We start from the raw sequence: 20,997 nt of genomic DNA on the forward strand, positions 1-20,997 counted from the left end.
GGTATCACCATCTTGGACAATATTTAGACGCAACTAGAGTGCAAGACAAGGCAGCTTACTAGCTTTTACAATTTGATTTTGAGAAGAAATTAAATAAATTAAACCCGCGCTTGATAATAATTATGATTATGACGCGGCAATCTTCCTCTGGGAATATGAGGGCCCAGTTTTTGATTTTTTAGCCATCCCCGGGGTACCTGTGGCTGGTCTCGGGGTACCTGTGGCTGGTTCCCTAAAAAAATTCAACAAATTTGGTCCAGCTGTATAGAACAAATTTACAGTAATACCCTGAAAACTCTAGAATGGGAAGACGACAATTTTGGAAGTATTTAATTATTGTTTAAAGTTAGTGGTTTCACCTGTAGCTTTAAAATCTACTCTTTAATTGGAATGGTTTCTGTTTTTACCCCACAATCATGCTATGGTTCATATTCATTGATCTTTTTAAAACCATATCTTGAGTTTAAAGTCGTTTCCTTTTCCACAGGTTTTTGGGTCGCACTATATGAATAAGATTGATAACATAGTTTCAATGTCCCACACTGAATAAAAACGGTTTTTAAAAATTTTATTGATATTGTTTTTTTCTCTTAATCTTGGCAACTTGGTAAATATATTTAACAAAATTGTTAAATCCAGAATAAAAAGTATTAGATTACACCACTTCAGAAAAAGTAAAATTAAGAAAATTCAAATACAATTTCCGTTGACATTTTGTTTCAGAGATAATTTCTTTACAGAAATTTATTCCTTAATTTTTGAATAAATTTCAGCAAAGTATTTCTGGATCGTTGTATACCGGATTTTGTGGAAAATACTGCTGGTAAATATTTTGTTTTTCTTTGTTTTCACATTCATGTTTTTTTTTAAAATGTAGATTGCATCATGCACATTTTAATTGAATTTTTTAGTTTTCATCAAATATTTTCAATTCAAACTCGTCCTTGATGTCTTGAAGCAGTGTTATTTTCAATTAAAACCTTTTTGTTTTTCTGAACATTATTTCTTTTCTTTTTCAACCCTTTTTGTTTACATTGGAATCTTTCAAAATGTCTTGTTTCAATTTAAACATTGTTTGTTTACATTAAACCTTGTTTGTTTTCATTTAAACTTTGTTTGTTTACATTTAAACCTTGTTTGTTTACATTACACCTTGTTTGTTTGCATTAAACCTTGTTTGTTTACATTTAAACCTTGTTTGTTTACATTAAACCTTGTTTGTTAACATTCAAACATTGTATGCTTACATTTAAACCTTGTTTGTTTGCATTTAAACCTTGACTATATTTAAACCTTGGTTGTTTCAATTTAAACCTTGTTTGTTTACATTTAGGTGGCTTATTTGCTGGTTCTGGAGCTCAGAGTTTTGTAAATGATGTTGTTTCTGATCTAAAAACTTGTTCAGATTTACTCCTTCTAATGGCAGCTATTGCATTAGGTATTCATTTTAATAAAAACCAAGAAGTAAAACAATGATCGTCTCATTTTTTAATAATTATTTTTGTGAAACTCTTTTATATAGAAATATTAGAAAATTTCATGAAAATGATTCCCTGTAATGTATTGTTTAATCGACCATTAAAATGACAAAGTTAATAATTGCACATTATTTACAATGTCCTTCATTCGAAAGGATACTTTTTGCTGCTCTAATGCTAAGAGCTATTAAATGATATACTTTTTTTATATTCCGAAACATTGTAAAACTTTAAAGCACTAGTGTTTAGCTGTAGATTTTATGAAGTAATTAAATGGAAAAATTCTTATAAACTTTTACGTGAGACCTTGTAACCTTAGGATCACATAGAGAGTGAGACATAATGCAATCAAACAGATTAATAAGTGTACTGAAGATTCTGGTGGAAACAATAATCAGAAACTGTACACTTCATTCAAAAGTTCTTATGTTGCCAAATTATAGATATTTAAAAAGATATATATTATCTTTTTTCAGTGTTATCCTTGCTGATGACGATGGCATTCAGATTCCTAGCTAAGGTCAGGAGAAAATATATACCTTTTTTCCATTTGTTTGAAAATCATTGTCATATACATGATATTTATGCAACGGCTCTGAGCCGGAAATTTAAAAGAATTTTGAACTTAACTTCCAAGTTCCGTTTTTGGGGTCTATCAATTTGCGTAGATTTTGATTTAAGAATTCAGAATACAAAGAGACTCCAAAGAAACCTCATGAAATTTCTTTATGAAACTATTGTGTATTCTTCCATACAATTTATCTTGAATTTCATAAGGAATGTGCTATAAAGTAATCATCGTGCTATAAAGTTAAATAAGCTTTAAATTATAGATCGTGTGCTATAAAGTTTTGATTGGTTCCCGGATTTTCTCCAAAAAATTTAGGATATTTCCAAAATATTTTTTTCTAGTTGAAATAAAAATAAAATTAAAATCAACTTTATATTTTGACTTCTGCTTTGTTACATAGATTATTTGATCTAGAAATTATTGAAATAAGACAAGTACACAAACGTTTCATAAAATTACCTATATCACTATTATTTTGGCAAGATGTGCTATGAAGTTTTTGGGCTTAAATTTTCTCTAAATCTCTAATTCGCTCTTAATCGCTAAAGCTCGGGACAAAAGTAAATCTAAAAAGGTTCTCGATAAAGAGAAAATTTCTGTCCAAAAACCAAAATAACAGTGTTATAAATAGTTATAACAAAAATATTTGTATTTACAACCCCTGACTCCAATCATTAAACCTGGTTTCTGATATTGGGTCTCATAAAGATACCCTGACTTTGTTTTGGGCTCTGTCTTATTCAACTGTATAATGATTGCTTACAATACCAAGCACTGCTACTTAATCTTGTTTGTTTGAGGGTTAATTTTAGTTTCAAATCTCAAACGAAGTCGAGACTCGAGGATCAAATTCTTTAATTGAAAGAGACAAGAATGAGTAACGAATCACTCTAAAAATCTATTTTTCCCTAATGTTAAATCATATAAGTCTTTTTTTTTCTAAATTTCAACTCAAACTCAAAAATCCTAAAAGACTAATGTTACACATGCATATGACGTCTTTAAAGATTTTTTTTTTTAGATAAAAAATTTCTTTTGACCGGGGGGGGTACTTATTATACAGGTTATACAAGTTATGAAAAAAAATATGATAACATGTTAGGTTATTGTTTACGTGATCATTGGTGTGGTTGTTGTTGGATGTATTGCTGGAACTGTCCTGCTCTGGGTTCTGTGGTATCTCAAGGACCAGGATATTAAATTACAGGCAGCTGAGGAATCAAAACCTAACAACCAATCAGGTCTACACAAAACTATGATATTAAGAACGCTCCAACTTTGAAATGTCGCAACTTTAGTCGTCGTTTTACCTCAACAATTCTATTATACTTTTTTTGTAGCCTTGTTCATGATCATTTTAAAACTGACATTTACTTACTGAAATAAAAAAATTCTATTAGATTTTTGCTATAGAACTTGGTATTTTTTGTTTTCAGTGAAATCTAAATTTAAAAATATCAAATATCTTTCGGGACTGTATAGAAGTAATTTCAATCCAATTATAGAGTAGTATATCCCATTAACAACTGTATATACCCTGTAAACCTTAAAGTCTTTAACTTTTTACATTTTTCGTTTCTCTATAATATGACTTGCCTTTTTCTGACACAGAAAAACACAGGAGGATCTTATAAGAAATAAAAACTTTTCAAGTTAGAAAAACGACTGTATCTTCTACATTATTGATCTGATAAAGGTTTAAATGAAAAATAGCATCACATGTTTAGCAAAAAAACTTCTTACTTTTCAAGCCAATTTTTACTTAAAGATTTAGTTTGAAATTTTTTTTGACGTACATATTATATTTGATTGAAACCCTTATTAAGAAAATTAAACCTTATTATCTAAACATTTCTTATTTTTGTTTCAACGATAATGAACACTACTGAACAGATTATTTTGTTTCAGCGATAATGAACACTACTGAACAGATTATTTTGTTTCAGCGGTAATGAACACTACTGAACAGATTATTTTGTTTCAGCGATAATGAACACTACTGAACAGATTATTTTGTTTCAGCGATAATGAACACTACTGAACAGAATATTTTGTTTCAGCGGTAATGAACACTACTGAACAGAATATTTTGTTTCAGCGATAAGGAACAATACTGAACAGAATATTTTGTTTCAGCGATAATGAACACTATAACTGAACAGATTATTTTGTTTCAGGGATAATGAACACTACTGAACAGATTATTTTGTTTCAGCGATAATGAACACTACTGAACAGATTACAAGAAACTTTCTTGGCAGCTCTTCACAAGCAAATTCGCAGGTTTCAGATTCAGATATTTATAATTTGATAAAATTCACAGTTCTATTTTCAACCATATTCTCAGGTTAACCAATTTTTAACAAAATTCACAGGTTCTTAGGTCTATTCTAAAGCAAATTCACAGGTTTGATTTCTGATCTGAGTTCGCAGGCTTGATTTCTTATCCAAATTCACAGGTTTGATTCCTTATCCAAATTCACAGGTTTGATTCCTTTTCCAAATTCACAGGTTTGATTCCTTATCCAAATTCACAGGTTTGATTCCTTATCCAAATTCACAGGTTTGATTCCTTTTCCAAATTCACAGGTTTGATTCCTTTTCCAAATTCACAGGTTTGATTTCTTATCCAAATTCACAGGTTTGATTCCTTATCCAAATTCACAGGTTTGATTCCTTATCCAAATTCACAAGTTTAATTTCTTATCCAAATTTACAGGTTTGATTTCTTATTAAAGTTCACAGGTTTGATTTCTTATAAAAATTTACAGGTTCAATTTCTTTTCCAAATTTACAGGTTTGATTTCTTATCCAAATTTACAGGTTTAATTTCTTTTCCAAATTTACAGGTTTAATTTCTTATCAAAATTTACAGGTTTGATTTCTTATCCAAAAGTTTATAATTCAATTAAACTCATAGGTTTGCTTCTTGAAAATTATATTTCCCGAATATGTTGGGTATTCTAAATCTCAAAATATTTAGAAAATATCAAAATTCAACTACTTTGATGTTGCTCCCAAGATCAACTTGAACTGCAGAAGGGTGGTGGGAGTTAATTGATTTCGTTGGAGTTGAACCAGCCGTAGCTATTGATTTCAACTTCCTATTCATCTAATTCATAGCTATTTATGCAACCAGATTTCGCATAGTCAAAGATTGAAAGACAAAGCCACCCACCCCCCCCAAGATGCAAAGTTTAGTTCTCTCAAAGTGAAAATTCCGTTATTGTTTTTGATTTATCTTTTTTCAAATATTTTTAATTTCTTAAAAGTGTAAAATTAATAATTTACACTCGAAGGAGCAAGTTAGATGAAAGGAAAACAAAGAGTTCTTTTAGATTGATTAAATTCGAAAATTTTAAAATTTATTTCCAAACACGTTTTCACGTATATTGAAAAATGGTGGGTATATTATAAAAAAACATATAATTAAATTTATATAAAGATAGTATATATATAGTAGTAAAAAGCATGGTTGCACACACAATATATTTATATATACACGACATTCGTCAGAGGCGAATATATTTCCATTCGAATCTTTTGATCCGATGCTTTGTGCTAACTGCTGAGTCCTGGGGAATACCAGACATAAGATGGCCGACGAAACTGCTTTCTTTGCCAGCTGGATAAATACCTTTTCACTCCTTTCTTCAGCATCGATATTACCCTTGCTGTCCTTTAAACCGCTCTTTAAACGCGGTCGACTTGATATCTCCAGATGAAAAAGGGGGTTCAATACCCTATGTCCGCCTAGCCTGTTATGAACTAAGGCTGCGAGCATACTCAGGTTCGATACCCCTTTGGGCTGGATCTGGCATGTTTTAAATTCGAAAATTTTAAAATTTATTTCCAAACACGTTTTCATGTATGTTGAAAAATGGCGGGTATATGATAAAAAGCATATTAATAATTAAATTTATAATACTAGGCTTTCAGGGCGCTTCGAGTCCATCTTCTATTTAAATTGTGAACATGTTCTTTTTGCTTACATTTTAAAACAAAAAAGAAAAATATTTTGCGGATTTTTAAAAAAAAATTCGCGGATATCATTCATAAACCTTCCCTGTGGTCACGTAATGTACCACAAAAAATTTGGGCCCGATCGGTTCAGCCGTTTTGACGTTTATTGGATACAAACAAACAAACAGACAAAAGAATTCAGTAGTAAAAAGCATGGTTGCGCACACAGTATAAATTTATATTAAAACGATACAACTAAAGTTGATCCAAATACACACGAAATTCGCCTGAGGCGAATATATTTCTTTCGAATCTTTTGATCAGATGCTTCAAGCTAATTGCCAATTCCTGGAAAAATCCCAGACATAAGATGGCCGACGAAACTGCTTTCTTGGCCGCCTGGATATATGCCTTTTCTTTCCTTTCTCCAGCATCAATCTTACCCTAGCTGCCTGCTGCCCTTTAAACCGCTCTTTAAAGGGGACTGACTTGATATCTCCAGATGAGAAAGGGGTTCAATACCCTATGTCCGCCTAGCCTGTTATGAACTAAGGCTGCGAGCATACTCAGGTTCGATACCCCTTTGGGCTGGATCTGGCATGTTTTGCTTTATTCTTGGATTGCATTTGTTAGGCATCATTTCTCCAACTGAAAGCAATGAACTAAATGATACTATAAACATGTGGGAATCCTGGGCTGGGTTCACAATATAGCACTAATCACCAAAAATATACCATTCTAAAGACTGAAACGGAAGTCAGAGTAAAAAAGCGGAACAACAGGATTACTTGAATGCTATTGAATTGATCTGATCGAATAATACTAATAATGATAATTATGGTTATCACTCTGCATTGCTGAAAACTCCGGTTTATTTGAAGTATCATGCACCGACTTCTAGACAGCTAAAGCAAGTAATATGTAAAAGTATATGTACACGTCTATGTACACGTACTGCCAACTAAACAGAGACGGAAAGTTAAATTTATGTGACATTTTTGGTACAGCTTTGTGACCTTGAAGCCCTTTCTAGTTTTAATTTCACGCAAAATATGAGAAAATAAAATTTATTCGATTTCACATTTGAAATTCGCAACATTTTTGATCTTGTCAATAGCTTTACAGTAAGAGGAGATAAGATTGAAAACATGTAAAGATTTTGATACCTTGATATTATTTTAAATCTTCTTATCAATTCAAAAAAAGTAAACTTCTAAGTTTATGTTTTAATCTCATTTTTCCACATTTTTCCAATCCAACTTAAGGAAAATGTATTTGACATTTTCCCTGTTTTTCCTTATTAGTTTTATAATTGGTAATCACTTCTCTGAATTGAACTATTTAGGAAATATATACTAAGAAGCAAATTGATTTATAAGCTCATTTAGTCTTTTGTGTGTTATTTTTCATATATATACTTTTCTGTGAATGGGTTAATTCTGTCAAGTTTCTTTACTTGTCTACTGCATAAATCCGCAAGTTGCATTAGTAAAGAAAACGTATTTGAAGATTATCGATATTAATTCTTTACAAGTGTTCAGAAATTTTTTATTTTAATTTCGTGACTCGGGCATTTACCTCTTGAAATGTTACTTAATGACTCTTATATCCTGTATTGTATGTTTTTAGGCGGAAGTGAATTATTTCCTGGCTGGAGCTATCATCGCTACAGTGGTCACGGTAAATCGTACTTTCTAAATTGGAAGTATATTCTAATAGTAAAAATAGCTTGCCACATACTATAGCAATATAGGTACATTTTCTGTTGGTTATATATTCTTTTTTTCAGGCTGTTATTCTATTGATCCTGTTAGGAAAATATTTAAGAGATTTTATTTTCAATTTATCTTGACTTTTTTTGACAATTTTGATTGAGACAACTTTTATATGAAAAAATTAATGTGACAGAAAATAAATTCAAAAATGAAAAATTACCAATAGATTTTTAGAAAATCAAAATAAAATTATGATCGTAATTTTGAATGGTATCGATATTAAAAACAAAATTATACTGCTCAGTGGAAAATCCCAATTTTTTTTAGTAACTTTATATTCATACTGTAGCTAGCTTCAAGCTTAAAAAACCCAGCATTGTCTAAAAACTAAAATTGACCCTTAGCTCAGCTCAGAGCGGAAAACTTTAGAATGGGATATTTTTAATCCCGATCGGTTAATTAATGAGGAGATTAAGAAAAGAGTGGATTATACATTAATCCCGATATCCACCTCTCAAAAGTTCCCAGCTCTGTTCAACTTATAATTTTCAAATAAACATAAGAACTTTATAGAGCTTCTTAAGAGTTCTCAAATCAAAATTTATACAATTCGGTCGAAGGGGTTCATGAGTTATGATCGGTTATCTAAACGAACAAATATACTTACAGAAGTCACTATTATTTATATCTTATTCTTTTTTCAAATAATACTTTAATCGAATTTTTTCATTCTTTGTGAAATGCATTTATCAAATACTGTGTTTTTCTCGCAGAAAACATTTTATTGACAGCACCCTTCTTGAGAAATATTCAGAAACAAAGTTAAATTAAATTTTTGAGAGGAGTTAGACACACACTACAGTTGACGGACATTTTATAAAGAGTCAACAACTTTTTCATTAAATATTGAACAGTTTTGAGAAAAAGAATCCAGCTTGTTGTTCAGCTGTTTAAAGAAGCAGGAGCAGCTGTTCATGCAATGCCTCTTCTAGTGCTTGCACCATTTGCGGTAAGTTTAAAAGCAAATAAAAATGTTCCCTCTATTAAATTTATAAGTATTCTTAAAATTACTCCATTTTCACTGATTAAGTGGCACCGCAGTCAAAAACTAACAAAAACTAATTTGAATTCATTCTTCAAATCAAAATTAAAGGGCTCCCAAAATTTTTTTTCAAGGTAGCTAGGACGTCCCCCCAATTTTCCAAAGGGCGGGGGTGGGGGGTATTGATCAATAATATTTTCATTTCTACTGATGTTTCTGTACGATATCAGAATTGATAAACTCTTTATGTTTGTACAGTGAGACAAAACTGTGAACTAGGAAGTCGAATTCCAAAGATTTTATGTACAGTTGATAATGATTTATAAAGTAACTAGAGTTTTCCCATAATTCAAGAGTTAATAGGTGTCTTTCTATGTATTTTAAAAAGAAACAATATGGCATAGTTGATATGATTTTTATAAATATTTAACATTTAATTTTTCATAAAATATTCTAATATTTTGTTGTTTAGACTGTTGTGCTGCAAGCTATAGTTGGGGTCAGTTGGATATATGGAACACTTTGGATTGAATCATCAGGATATCCACAGGTAGATATGTCCTGGTATATCCACAGGTATATCAGGATATATACACAGGTAGATATATCAGGATATATCCACAGGTAGATATATCAGGATATATCCACAGGTAGATATATCATATATTGTCCCACACTGAATATTGTTTTATATTGTCCCACACTGAATATTGTTTTATATTGTCCCACACTGAATATTGTTTTTTTCTCTTAATCTTGGCAACTTGGTAAATATATTTAACAAAATTGTTAAATCCAGAATAAAAAGTATTAGATTACAGCACTTCAGAAAAAGTAAAATTAAGAAAATTCAAATACAATTTCCGTTGACATTTTGTTTCAAAGATAATTTCTGTACAGAAATTTATTCCTTAATTTTTGAATAAATTTCAGCAAAGTATTTCTGGATCGTTGTATACCGGATTTTGTGGAAAATACTGCTGGTAAATATTTTGTTTTTCTTTGTTTTCACATTCATGTTTTTTTTTAAATTTAGATTGCATCATACATACTTTAATTGAATTTTTTAGTTTTCATTAAATATTTTCAATTCAAACTCGTCCTTGATGTCTTGAAGCAGTGTTATTTTCGATTACAACCTTTTTGTTTTTCTGAACATTATTTCTTTTCTTTTTCAACCCTTTTTGTTTACATTGAAATCTTTCAAAATGTCTTGCTTGTTTACATTTAAACCTTGTTTGTTTACATGAAACCTCGTTTGTTTTCATTTAAACCTTGTCGACATTTAAGCTTTATTTGTTGACATTTCAACCTTGTTTGTTTACATTTAAACCTTGTCGACATTTAAGCCTTATTTGTTGACATTTAAACCTTGTTTGTTTACATTTAAACCTTGTTTACATTTAAATCTTGTCTACAATTAAGCCTTATTTGTTGACATTTAAACATGGTTTGTTAACATTTAAACCTTGTTTGTTTACATTTAAACCTTGTTGGCTTACATTTAAACCTTCTTCGTTTACATTAAACCTTACTTGTTTACATTTCAACCTAATTTTATTTACGTTTAAACCTTATTTATTTACATTTAAACCTTGTTTGTTTACATTTAAACCTTGTTTGTTTACATTTAAACCTTGTTTGTTTACATTTAAACCTTGTCTACATTTAAACCTTGGTTGTTTCAATTTAAACATTGTTTGCTTACATTAAACCTTGTTTGTTTACATTTAAACTTTGTTTGTTTACATTTAAACCTTGTTTGTTTACATTACACCTTGTTTGTTTACATTAAACCTTGTTTGTTTACATTTAAACCTTGTTTGTTTACATTAAACCTTGTTTGTTAACATTTAAACATTGTTTGCTTACATTTAAACCTTGTTTGTTTACATTTAAACCTTGACTGTATTTAAACCTTGGTTGTTTCAATTTAAACCTTGTTTGTTTACATTTAGGTGGCTTGTTTGCTGGTTCTGGAGCTCAGAGTTTTGTAAATGATGTTGTTTCTGATTTAAAAACTTGTTCAGATTTACTCCTTCTAATGGCAGTTATAGCATTAGGTATTCATTTTAATAAAAAAAAAACAAGTAAAACAATGATCGTCTCATTTTTTAATAATTTTTTTTGGTGAAACTCTTTTGGCATCTTTGCAATATTAGAAAATTTTATGAAAACGATTCCCTGTAATGTATTGTTTAATCGACCAATTAAATGGCAAAGTTAATAATTGCACATTATTTACAATGTCCTTCATTCGATAGAAGACTTTTCGCTGCTCTAATGCAAAGAGCTATTAAATAATACGTAACCAATTAAGCTCTAACTAAAAATGTGAATATACTAGATGTAAATATGTGGATTTATTCCATTTCTGTGCTAGAAATGTTTGGATTAAATAGACCACAAATATGCAGCTTGCGTCAATTTTCAAGGCATGGGTAGACTTTAAAGTGTTACAAAGCCATGTTCTATAATTTTACCGTTTAAATTAAATGGAAAAATAGTGTAGTTTTCATGAAGTAATTAAATGGAAAAATTCTTATAAACTTTTACGTGAGACCTTTCAACCTTAGGATCACATAGAGAGTGAGACATAATGCAATCAAACAGATTAACCCTATTCCTGCTGGGGGGGGGGGTCAATTTGACCCCCCCCTGTAGTTTTTTTTACATAACTCAAAAAGTATTGGTCTGAGGCTGTTGAAATTTTCTCACTTTTCTTACATACCCAAAGCCCTCCCTTTAGGCCTAAAACCGGGCTTTAATACTAACTGCCTGAGTCCTCAGGCACACTGCCTGAATGACTGCTTTTGCCTGTAACAAACTAAATCTTTGTTTTGACCCACTTTCACTTGTCAGATTTTGATAAAATTTAGCTTTTTGGAAAGCCTATGACATAAGGAAACGGATTCCACAAGTTTTGCGAAAAAAAATTGCCATTTTTTGCAAACAACCTGTCAAAGGAAATTTGCACATTTTTAGTTTTTCTTGATTAAAAATCAGGTTATTTAAAATTTTGCAAAATTTTTTGGATATTTAAAATGGCATGGTCAAGGGCTTTTTAAAAATGTATAATTTTTTATTTTTTTGAAAATTTTTTTTTTGCAAACATTTTCACTATATAACTGGATTTTGCGATAAAAAATTCAATTTTTGCAAATTTGCAAATTTTTTTGCAGATTCTGAACATGGGATTTAGAGGGGGGGGGTCAAATTGACCCCCCCCCAGCATATCCTGGTTTTCAAGTACCCCAGCAGGGATAGGGTTAATAAGTGTACTGAAGATTCTGGTAGAAACAAAGCTGGAGTAGCAACAATTTTGTTTACATTTCTCTCAGAAACTGCAGTACACTTCATTTGTAAACATAGCTTTGGGTGTTTCTGGTAAATTGAAAAATGATATTCAAAAGTTCTTTTGCGGGCTGCGGCCAAATATTCAAAAAAGATATATAATTTTTTTCAGTGTTATCCTTGCTGATGACGATGGCATTCAGATTACTAGCTAAGGTCAGGAGAAAATATATACCTTTTTCCATTTGTTTGAAAATCATTGTCATATACATAATATTTATGCAACGGCTCTGAGCCGGAAATTAAAAAGAATTTTGAACTTAACTTCCAAGTTCCGTTTTTGGGGTATATCAATTTGCGTATATTTTAATTTAAGAATTCAGAATACAAAGAGACTCCAAAGAAACCACATGAAACTATTGTGTATTCTTCCTCACAATTTACCTTGAATTTCATAAGGAATGTGCTATAAAGTAATCATCGTTCTATAAAGTTAAATTAGCTTTAAATTATAGCACGTGTGCTATAAAGTTTTGATTGGTTCCCGGATTTTCTCCAAAAAAATTAGGATATTTCCAAAATATTTTTTTTCTAATTGAAATAAAAATAAAATTAAAATCAACTTTATATTTTGACTTCTGCTTTGTTCAAAGATTATTTGATCTAGAAATTATTGAAATAAGACAAGTACACAAACGTTTCATAAAATTACCTATAACACTATTATTTTGGCAAGATGTGCAATGAAGTTTTTGGGCTTAAATTTTCTCTAAATCTCTAATTCGCTCTAAATCGCTAAAGCTTGGGACAAAATTAAATCTAAAAAGGCTTGAACCTTTTCGATAAAGAGAAAATTTCTGTCCAAAAACTTTATAACACTGCGAACTAAAATAACAGTGTTATAAATAGTTATAACAAAAATATTGGTATATACAACCCCTGACTCCAATCATTTAATCTGGTTCCTGATACTGGGTTTCATAACGATGCTCTGACTTAGTTTTGGGCTCTGTCTTATTCAACTGTATAATGTTTGTTTACAACTTCAAGCACTGTTACTTAATCTTGTTTGTTTGAGGGTTAATTTTAGTTTCAAATCGAGGAGCAAATTCTTTAATTTAAAGAGACAAGAATGAGTAACGATCACTATAAAAATCTATTTTCCCTAATTTTAAATCATAAAAGTCTTTTTTCTTTCTAAATTTCAACTCAAGCTCAAAAGTTCAACAAATCTAATTTTACACATGCATATGACATGTTTAAAGATTTATTTAGCTCTTAAAATCCGTTTCAGAGATAAAGAATGTTTTTTTACGAGGTTTTTATTCAGGGTATTATACAGGTTATTAAAGATAAACAGACTTAAAAAAATATGATAAAATGTTAGGTTATTGTTTACGTGATCATTGGTGTGGTTGTTGTTGGATGTATTGGTGGAACTGTTCTGCTCTGGGTTCTGTGGTATCTCAAGGACCAGGATATTAAACTACAGGCAGCTGAGGAATCAAAACCTAACAACCAATCAGGTCTGCACAAAACTATGATATTAAGAACGCTCCAACTTTAGTCGCAACTTTAGTCGTCGTTTTACCTTAACAATTCTATTATACTTTTTTTGTAGCCTTGGACATGATCATTTTAAAACTGACATTTACTTCTTTCTAACTGAACTGAAATAAAAAAAAATTCTATTAGATTTTTGCTATAGAGCTTGGTATTTTTGGTTTTCAGTGAAATCTCAATTCAAAATATCAAATATCTTACGGGACTGTATAGAAGTAATTTCAATCCAATTATAGAGTAGAATATCCCATTAACAACTGTATATACCATGTAAACCTTAAAGTATTTAACTTTTTACATTTTCGGTTCTCTATAATATGACTTGCCTATTTCTGACACAGAAAAACACAGGATGATCTTGTTAGAAGTAAACACTTTTCAAGCTAGAAAAACGGCTGTATCTTTCACATTATTGATCTGTTAAAGGTTTAAAAGGGTACCGTCGTGGATACAGAATGCATACGCTTCAAATGAAAGTTAACTTGAAATTACAAAGAATTTTTTCATTTTCAAATGCGAAAAAATTAAATGAAAAGAGCATCACTTGTTTTAGCAAAACTTTTTTTTTTACTTTTTAAGCCAATTTTTAATTAAATTAGTTTGGAATTTGTTTTTGACGTACATATTATATTTGATTGAAAATTAAACCTTATTATCTTACATTTCTTAATTTTGTTTCAGCGATAATGAACACTACTGAACAGATTATTTTGTTTCAGCAATAATGAACACTACTGCACAGATTATTTTGTTTCAGCGATAATGAACACTACTGAACAGATTATTTTGTTTCAGCGATAATGAACACTACTGAACAGATTATTTTGTTTCAGCGATAATGAACACTACTGAACAGATTATTTTGTTTCAGCGATAATGAACACTACTGAACAGATTATTTTGTTTCAGCGATAATGAACACTACTGAACAGATTATTTTGTTTCAGCGATAATGAACACTACTGAACAGATTATTTTGTTTCAGCGATAATGAACACTACTGAACAGATTATTTTGTTTCAGCGATAATGAACACTACTGAACAGATTATTTTGTTTCAGCGATAATGAACACTACTGAACAGATTATTTTGTTTCAGCGATAATGAACACTACTGAACAGATTATTTTGTTTCAGCGATAATGAACACTACTGAACAGATTATTTTGTTTCAGCGATAATGAACACTACTGAACAGATTATTTTGTTTCAGCGATAATGAACACTACTGAACAGATTATTTTGTTTCAGCGATAATGAACACTACTGAACAGATTATTTTGTTTCAGCGATAATGAACACTACTGAACAGATTATTTTGTTTCAGCGATAATGAACACTACTGAACAGATTATTTTGTTTCAGCGATAATGAACACTACTGAACAGATTATTTTGTTTCAGCGATAATGAACNTATATATATATATATATATATATATAAAATATATATAAATACTAATTCAGCTTATTCTTTTTTCAAATAATACTTTAATCGAATTTTTTCATTCTTTGTGAAATGCATTTATCAAATACTGTGTTTTTCTCGCAGAAAACATTTTATTGAGAAATATTAAGAAACAAAGTTAAATTAAATTTTTGAGAGGAGTTAGACACACACTACAGTTGACGGACATTTTATAAAGAGTCAACAACTTTTTCATTAAATATTGAACAGTTTTGAGAAAAAGAATCCAGCTTGTTGTTCAGCTGTTTAAAGAAGCTGGAGCAGCTGTTCATGCCATGCCTCTTCTAGTTTTTGCACCATTTGCGGTAAGTTTAAAAGCAAATAAAAATGTTCCCTCTATTAAAGTTATAAGTATTCTTAAAATTATTCCATTTTCACTGATTAAGTGGCACCGCAGTCAAAAACTAACAAAAACTAATTTGAATTCATTCTTCAAATCAAAATTAAAGGGCTCCCAAAAATTTTTTTCAAGGTAGCTAGGACGTCCCCCCAATTTTCCAAAGGGCGGGGGTGGGGGGTATTGATCAATAATATTTTCATTTCTACTGATGTTTCTGTACGATATCAGAATTGATCAACTCTTTATGTATGTACAGTGAGACAAAACTGTGAACTAGGAAGTCGAATTCCAAAGATTTTATGTACAGTTAATAATGATTTATAAAGAAACTAGAGTTTTCCCATGGTTCAAGAGTTTATAGGTGTCTTTCTATGCATTTTAAAAAGGAACAATATGGCATAGTTGATATGATTTTTATAAATATTTAACATTTAATATTTCATAAAATATTCTAATATTTTGTTGTTTAGACTGTTGTGCTGCAAGCTATAGTTGGGGTCAGTTGGATATATGGAACACTTTGGATTGAATCATCAGGATATCCACAGGTAGATATGTCCTGAGCTGAAAACTTTAGAATGGGATATCCTTGATCCTGATCGGATAATTAATCTGGAGATTAAAAATGAGTGGAGAACAAGCAATATTTAATCTCGAGATTAAGAAAAAGAGTGGATTAAGCCTTAATCCCGATATCCACCATTCTAAAGTTTTCAGCTCTGATATATCCACAGGTAGATATGTCAGGATATGTACACAGGTAGATATACCAGGATATGAACACAGGTAGATATATCAGGATATATCCACAGGTAGATATATCAGAATATATCCACAGGTAGATATATCAGGATATGTACACAGGTAGATATATCAGGATATATCCACAGGTAGATATATCAGGATATATCCACAGGTAGATATATCCGGATATATACACAGGTATATATATTAGGATATATCCTTTTGTAGATATGTCAGGATATATCCACAGGTAGATATATCAGGATATGTACACAGGTAGATATATCAGGATATATCCACAGGTAGATATATCAGAATATATCCACAGGTAGATATATCAGGATATCCACAGGTATATATATCAGGATATATCCACAGGTATATAAATCAGGATATATCCACAGGTATATATATCAGGATATATCCACAGGTATATATCAGGATATATCCACAGGTAGATATATCAGGCTATATCCACAGGTAGATATATCAGGATATATCCACAGGTATATATATCCTGATATATCCACAGGTATATATATCAGGATATATCCACAGGTATTTATGTCCTGGTATATCCACAGGTAGATATATCAGGATATATCCACATGTAGATATATCAGGATATATCCACAGGTAGATATGTCCTGGTATATCCAAAGGTAGATATATCAGGATATATCAACAGGTAGATATATCAGGATATATCCACAGGTATATATATCAGGATATATCCACAGGTAGATATATCAGGATATATCCACAGGTAGATATATCAGAATATATCCACAGGTAGATATATCTTAATATATCCACAGGTAGGTATATCAGGATATATCCACAGGTAGATATACCCGGATATGTACACAGGTATTTATATTAGGATATATAAACAGGTAGATATATCAGGATTTATCCACGTGTATATATATTACGATATCCACAGGTAGATAAATCAGGATATATGCACAGGTAGATAAATCAGGATATATCCACAGGTAGATATATCATGATATATCCACAGGTAGATATATCAGGATATATCCACAGGTAGATATATCCGGATATATACACAGGTATATATATTAGGATATATCCTTTGGTAGATATGTCAGGAATTATCCACAAGTATATAAATCAGGATATTGTCACAGGTAGATATATCCGGATATATTCACAGGTAGATATATCAGGATATATCCACAGGTAGATATGTCCTGGTATATCCACAGGAAAATATATCAGGATATATCACAGGTAGATATGTCCTGGTATATCCACAGGTAGATATATCAGGATATATCCACAGGTAGATATATCCTGGTATATCCACAGGTAGATATATCAGGATATATCCACAGGTAGATTTGCCAGGATATATCCAAAGGTAAATAGTCAGGATATATCTACACAGGTAGATATATCAGGATATATCAACAGGTAGATATATCCGGATATATACACAGGTATATATATTAGGATATATCCTTAGGTAGATATGTCAGGAATTATCCACAGGTAGATATATCAGGAATTATCCACAAGTATATATATCAGGATATATCCACAGGTAGATATATCCAGATATATTCACAGGTAGATATATCAGGATATATCTACAGGTAGACATATCAGGATATATCCACAGGTAGATATATCAGGATATCCACAGGTAGATATATCAGGATATATATACAGGTAGATATATCAGGATATATCCACAGGTAGATGTATAAGGTATACCCACAGGTAGATATATCAGGGTATATCCACAGGTAGATAAATCCGGACATATACACAGGTAGATCTATCAGGATATATCCACAGGTATATATATATATATCAGGATATCCATGAACTCCTAATAATCTTAATATTTTAGAAAGTGAATAGCACTGGATTTATCACCTACACTAAGGATCTAACAATACTTTGGATGAGATGGTAAGTACACTGTACACTGTACTATATAGTTCCTTGGTATGTACACTGTACACTGTACTATATAGTTCCTCGGTATGTACACTGTACACTGTACTATATAGTTCCTCGGTATGTACACTGTACACTGTACTATATAGTTCCTCGGTATGTACACTGTACACTGTACTATATAGTTCCTCGGTATGTACACTGTACACTGTACTATATAGTTCCTCGGTATGTACACTGTACACTGTACTATATAGTTCCTCGGTATGTACACTGTACACTGTACTATATAGTTCCTCGGTATGTACACTGTACACTGTACTATATAGTTCCTCGGTATGTACACTGTACACTGTACTATATAGTTCCTCGGTATGTACACTGTACACTGTACTATATAGTTCCTCGGTATGTACACTGTACACTGTACTATATAGTTCCTCGGTATGTACACTGTACACTGTACTATATAGTTCCTCGGTATGTACACTGTACACTGTACTATATAGTTCCTCGGTATGTACACTGTACACTGTACTATATAGTTCCTCGGTATGTACACTGTACACTGTACTATATAGTTCCTCGGTATGTACACTGTACACTGTACTATATAGTTCCTCGGTATGTACACTGTACACTGTACTATATAGTTCCTCGGTATGTACACTGTACACTGTACTATATAGTTCCTCGGTATGTACACTGTACACTGTACTATATAGTTCCTCGGTATGTACACTGTACACTGTACTATATAGTTCCTCGGTATGTACACTGTACACTGTACTATATAGTTCCTCGGTATGTACACTGTACACTGTACTATATAGTTCCTCGGTATGTACACTGTACACTGTACTATATAGTTCCTCGGTATGTACACTGTACACTGTACTATATAGTTCCTCGGTATGTACACTGTACACTGTACTATATAGTTCCTCGGTATGTACACTGTACACTGTACTATATAGTTCCTCGGTATGTACACTGTACACTGTACTATATAGTTCCTCGGTATGTACACTGTACACTGTACTATATAGTTCCTCGGTATGTACACTGTACACTGTACTATATAGTTCCTCGGTATGTACACTGTACACTGTACTATATAGTTCCTCGGTATGTACACTGTACACTGTACTATATAGTTCCTCGGTATGTACACTGTACACTGTACTATATANACCTGATCTACCTGATCTACCTGATCTACCTGATCTACCTGAAGTACCTGATCTACCTGATTTACAGCCCAGCCCATATATTTACAAATAAATAACGTATTAACAATTTCTTCTTTGTGCACTGAATCTTTTAACAAAATGTTAAAACTAATTCCTATTTTTAGAGACAAATCCTCGGTTGGTGTTCAGACCATTCTTGGATCTGTTTGGAGGTTTGAATGCTTTTATATACATTTAGTTCTCATTTTTTGATGATTTTTAATTCAAGTTAAATCTAGTGTTTGCAAACAAATACTTCATTTTATTTTAGAAATCTTTAGAAATATCTTAACCCTATTCCTGCTGGGGGGGGGTCAATTTGACCCCCTCCTGTAGTTTTTTTTTACAGAACTTAAAAAGTATTGGTCTGAGGCTGTTGAAATTTTCTGACTTTTCCTACATACCCAAATCCCTCACTTTAGGCCTAAAACTGGGCTTTAATACTAACTGCCTGAATGACTGCTTTTTCCTGTAACAAACTAAATCTTTGTTTTAACCCACTTCCCCTTGTCAGATTTTGATAAAATTTAGCTTTTTGGAAAGCCTTTGACATAAGGAAACGAATTGCACAAGTTTTGCGAAAAAGAATTGCAATTTTTTTGCAAACAACCTGTAAAAGAAAATTTGCACATTTTTAGTTTTTCTTGATTAAAAATCAGGTTATTTAAATTTTGCAAATTTTTTTGCATATTTGAAATGGCATGGTCAAGGGCTTATCAAAAATGTATAATTTTTCATTTTTTGTACAAATTTTGTTTTGCAAATATTTTTACTATTTAACTGGATTTTGCGATAAAAAATTAATTTTTTGCAAATTTGCAAATTTTTTTTGCAGATTCTAGAAGTAGAGCACAAGAGCTTTCCAATGATGTATCATTTGTCATATTTGGACATCGAACATGGGATTTAGAGGGGGGGGTCAAATTGACCCCTCCCCCAGCATATCCTGGTTTTCAAGTACCCCAGCAGAGATAGGGTTAAGTTGAACCAATAGATAAAATTAGAAATTTTTTTTCGGAAGCAAAAGTGCATCAGCTTTTTTTTAAACATGGTCTGAAAAAAATTAATGAAATTCGAGATCCATTGAACATTTGATTGATCTTTTGTCAGGGAAATCTATAAATACTTTTCTCAGGATTTAAAATTAGAAACCGTAATTTAAAAAAAACTTCTCTTCATTTTTTGCCAAAATACGTATGCCATAATATACTTCATATAATATGGTTGCCATTAATAATACTTGGCATAATGGTCACACCCTCCATGATTCAACTTGTAATAATTAGACTTGCCATGATTAGAATTAATTACAATTTATATCTTACATTTCCAATGGTCTCGACGGTCATCAAAGGGAACTCCATTGAGAACATTTGGAACTCGACTATTCTGATTTCAATTTGTTGGGATTTTCATGTTAAATATGACGTGTTTATGAAAAAAAGTTACATTTATACCTTTGAAAAGTAAGAAAATAATAGCAATTGCAATTATGGCAAGTGTAACTTATGGCAAAGGTATTTATGGCATGTGTAACTCATGGTAAGTGTAACTTATGGCAAGTGTAACTTATGTCAAGTGTAACTTATGTCAAGTGTAACTTATGTCAAGTGTAACTTATGGTAAGTGTAACTTATGGCAAGTGTAACTTATGGCA

General features: G+C 31.2%; 1 protein-coding gene and 1 long non-coding RNA gene across 2 annotated transcripts; both read left to right on the forward strand.

The window, feature by feature from the left end:
- Nucleotides 1-750: 750 nt before the first annotated feature.
- LOC111709841 (choline transporter-like protein 1) lies at nt 751-18,142 on the forward strand. The gene is made up of 10 exons (XM_023483758.1): nt 751-823; nt 1,334-1,438; nt 1,955-1,998; nt 3,152-3,290; nt 4,265-4,332; nt 7,642-7,692; nt 7,802-7,826; nt 15,303-15,397; nt 15,903-15,980; nt 18,059-18,142. The coding sequence occupies exons 2-10, from the start codon at nt 1,420-1,422 to the stop codon at nt 18,122-18,124; spliced, it is 585 nt and encodes a 194-aa protein (XP_023339526.1). The 5' UTR covers nt 751-823; nt 1,334-1,419; the 3' UTR covers nt 18,125-18,142.
- On the forward strand, nt 9,651-14,334 carry LOC111709842 (uncharacterized). Its single transcript, XR_002766951.1, has 5 exons — nt 9,651-9,752; nt 10,728-10,832; nt 12,236-12,279; nt 13,451-13,589; nt 14,308-14,334. It is a non-coding gene; the product is annotated as an uncharacterized LOC111709842 (long non-coding RNA).
- Nucleotides 18,143-20,997: the final 2,855 nt, after the last annotated feature.

The sequence above is a fragment of the Eurytemora carolleeae genome, unplaced genomic scaffold, assembly GCF_000591075.1.
Source record: "Eurytemora carolleeae unplaced genomic scaffold, Eaff_2.0 scaffold1004, whole genome shotgun sequence".
Classification (NCBI taxonomy): domain Eukaryota; kingdom Metazoa; phylum Arthropoda; class Copepoda; order Calanoida; family Temoridae; genus Eurytemora; species Eurytemora carolleeae.

Excerpts from the sequence above, each read along its gene's own strand:
- LOC111709841 (XM_023483758.1), top strand. Across the intron at positions 1,999-3,151 it reads CATTCAGATTCCTAGCTAAG|GTTATTGTTTACGTGATCAT; the intron begins GTCAGGAGAAAA and ends ATAACATGTTAG. Across the intron at positions 15,398-15,902 it reads TAGTTTTTGCACCATTTGCG|ACTGTTGTGCTGCAAGCTAT; the intron begins GTAAGTTTAAAA and ends TTTGTTGTTTAG.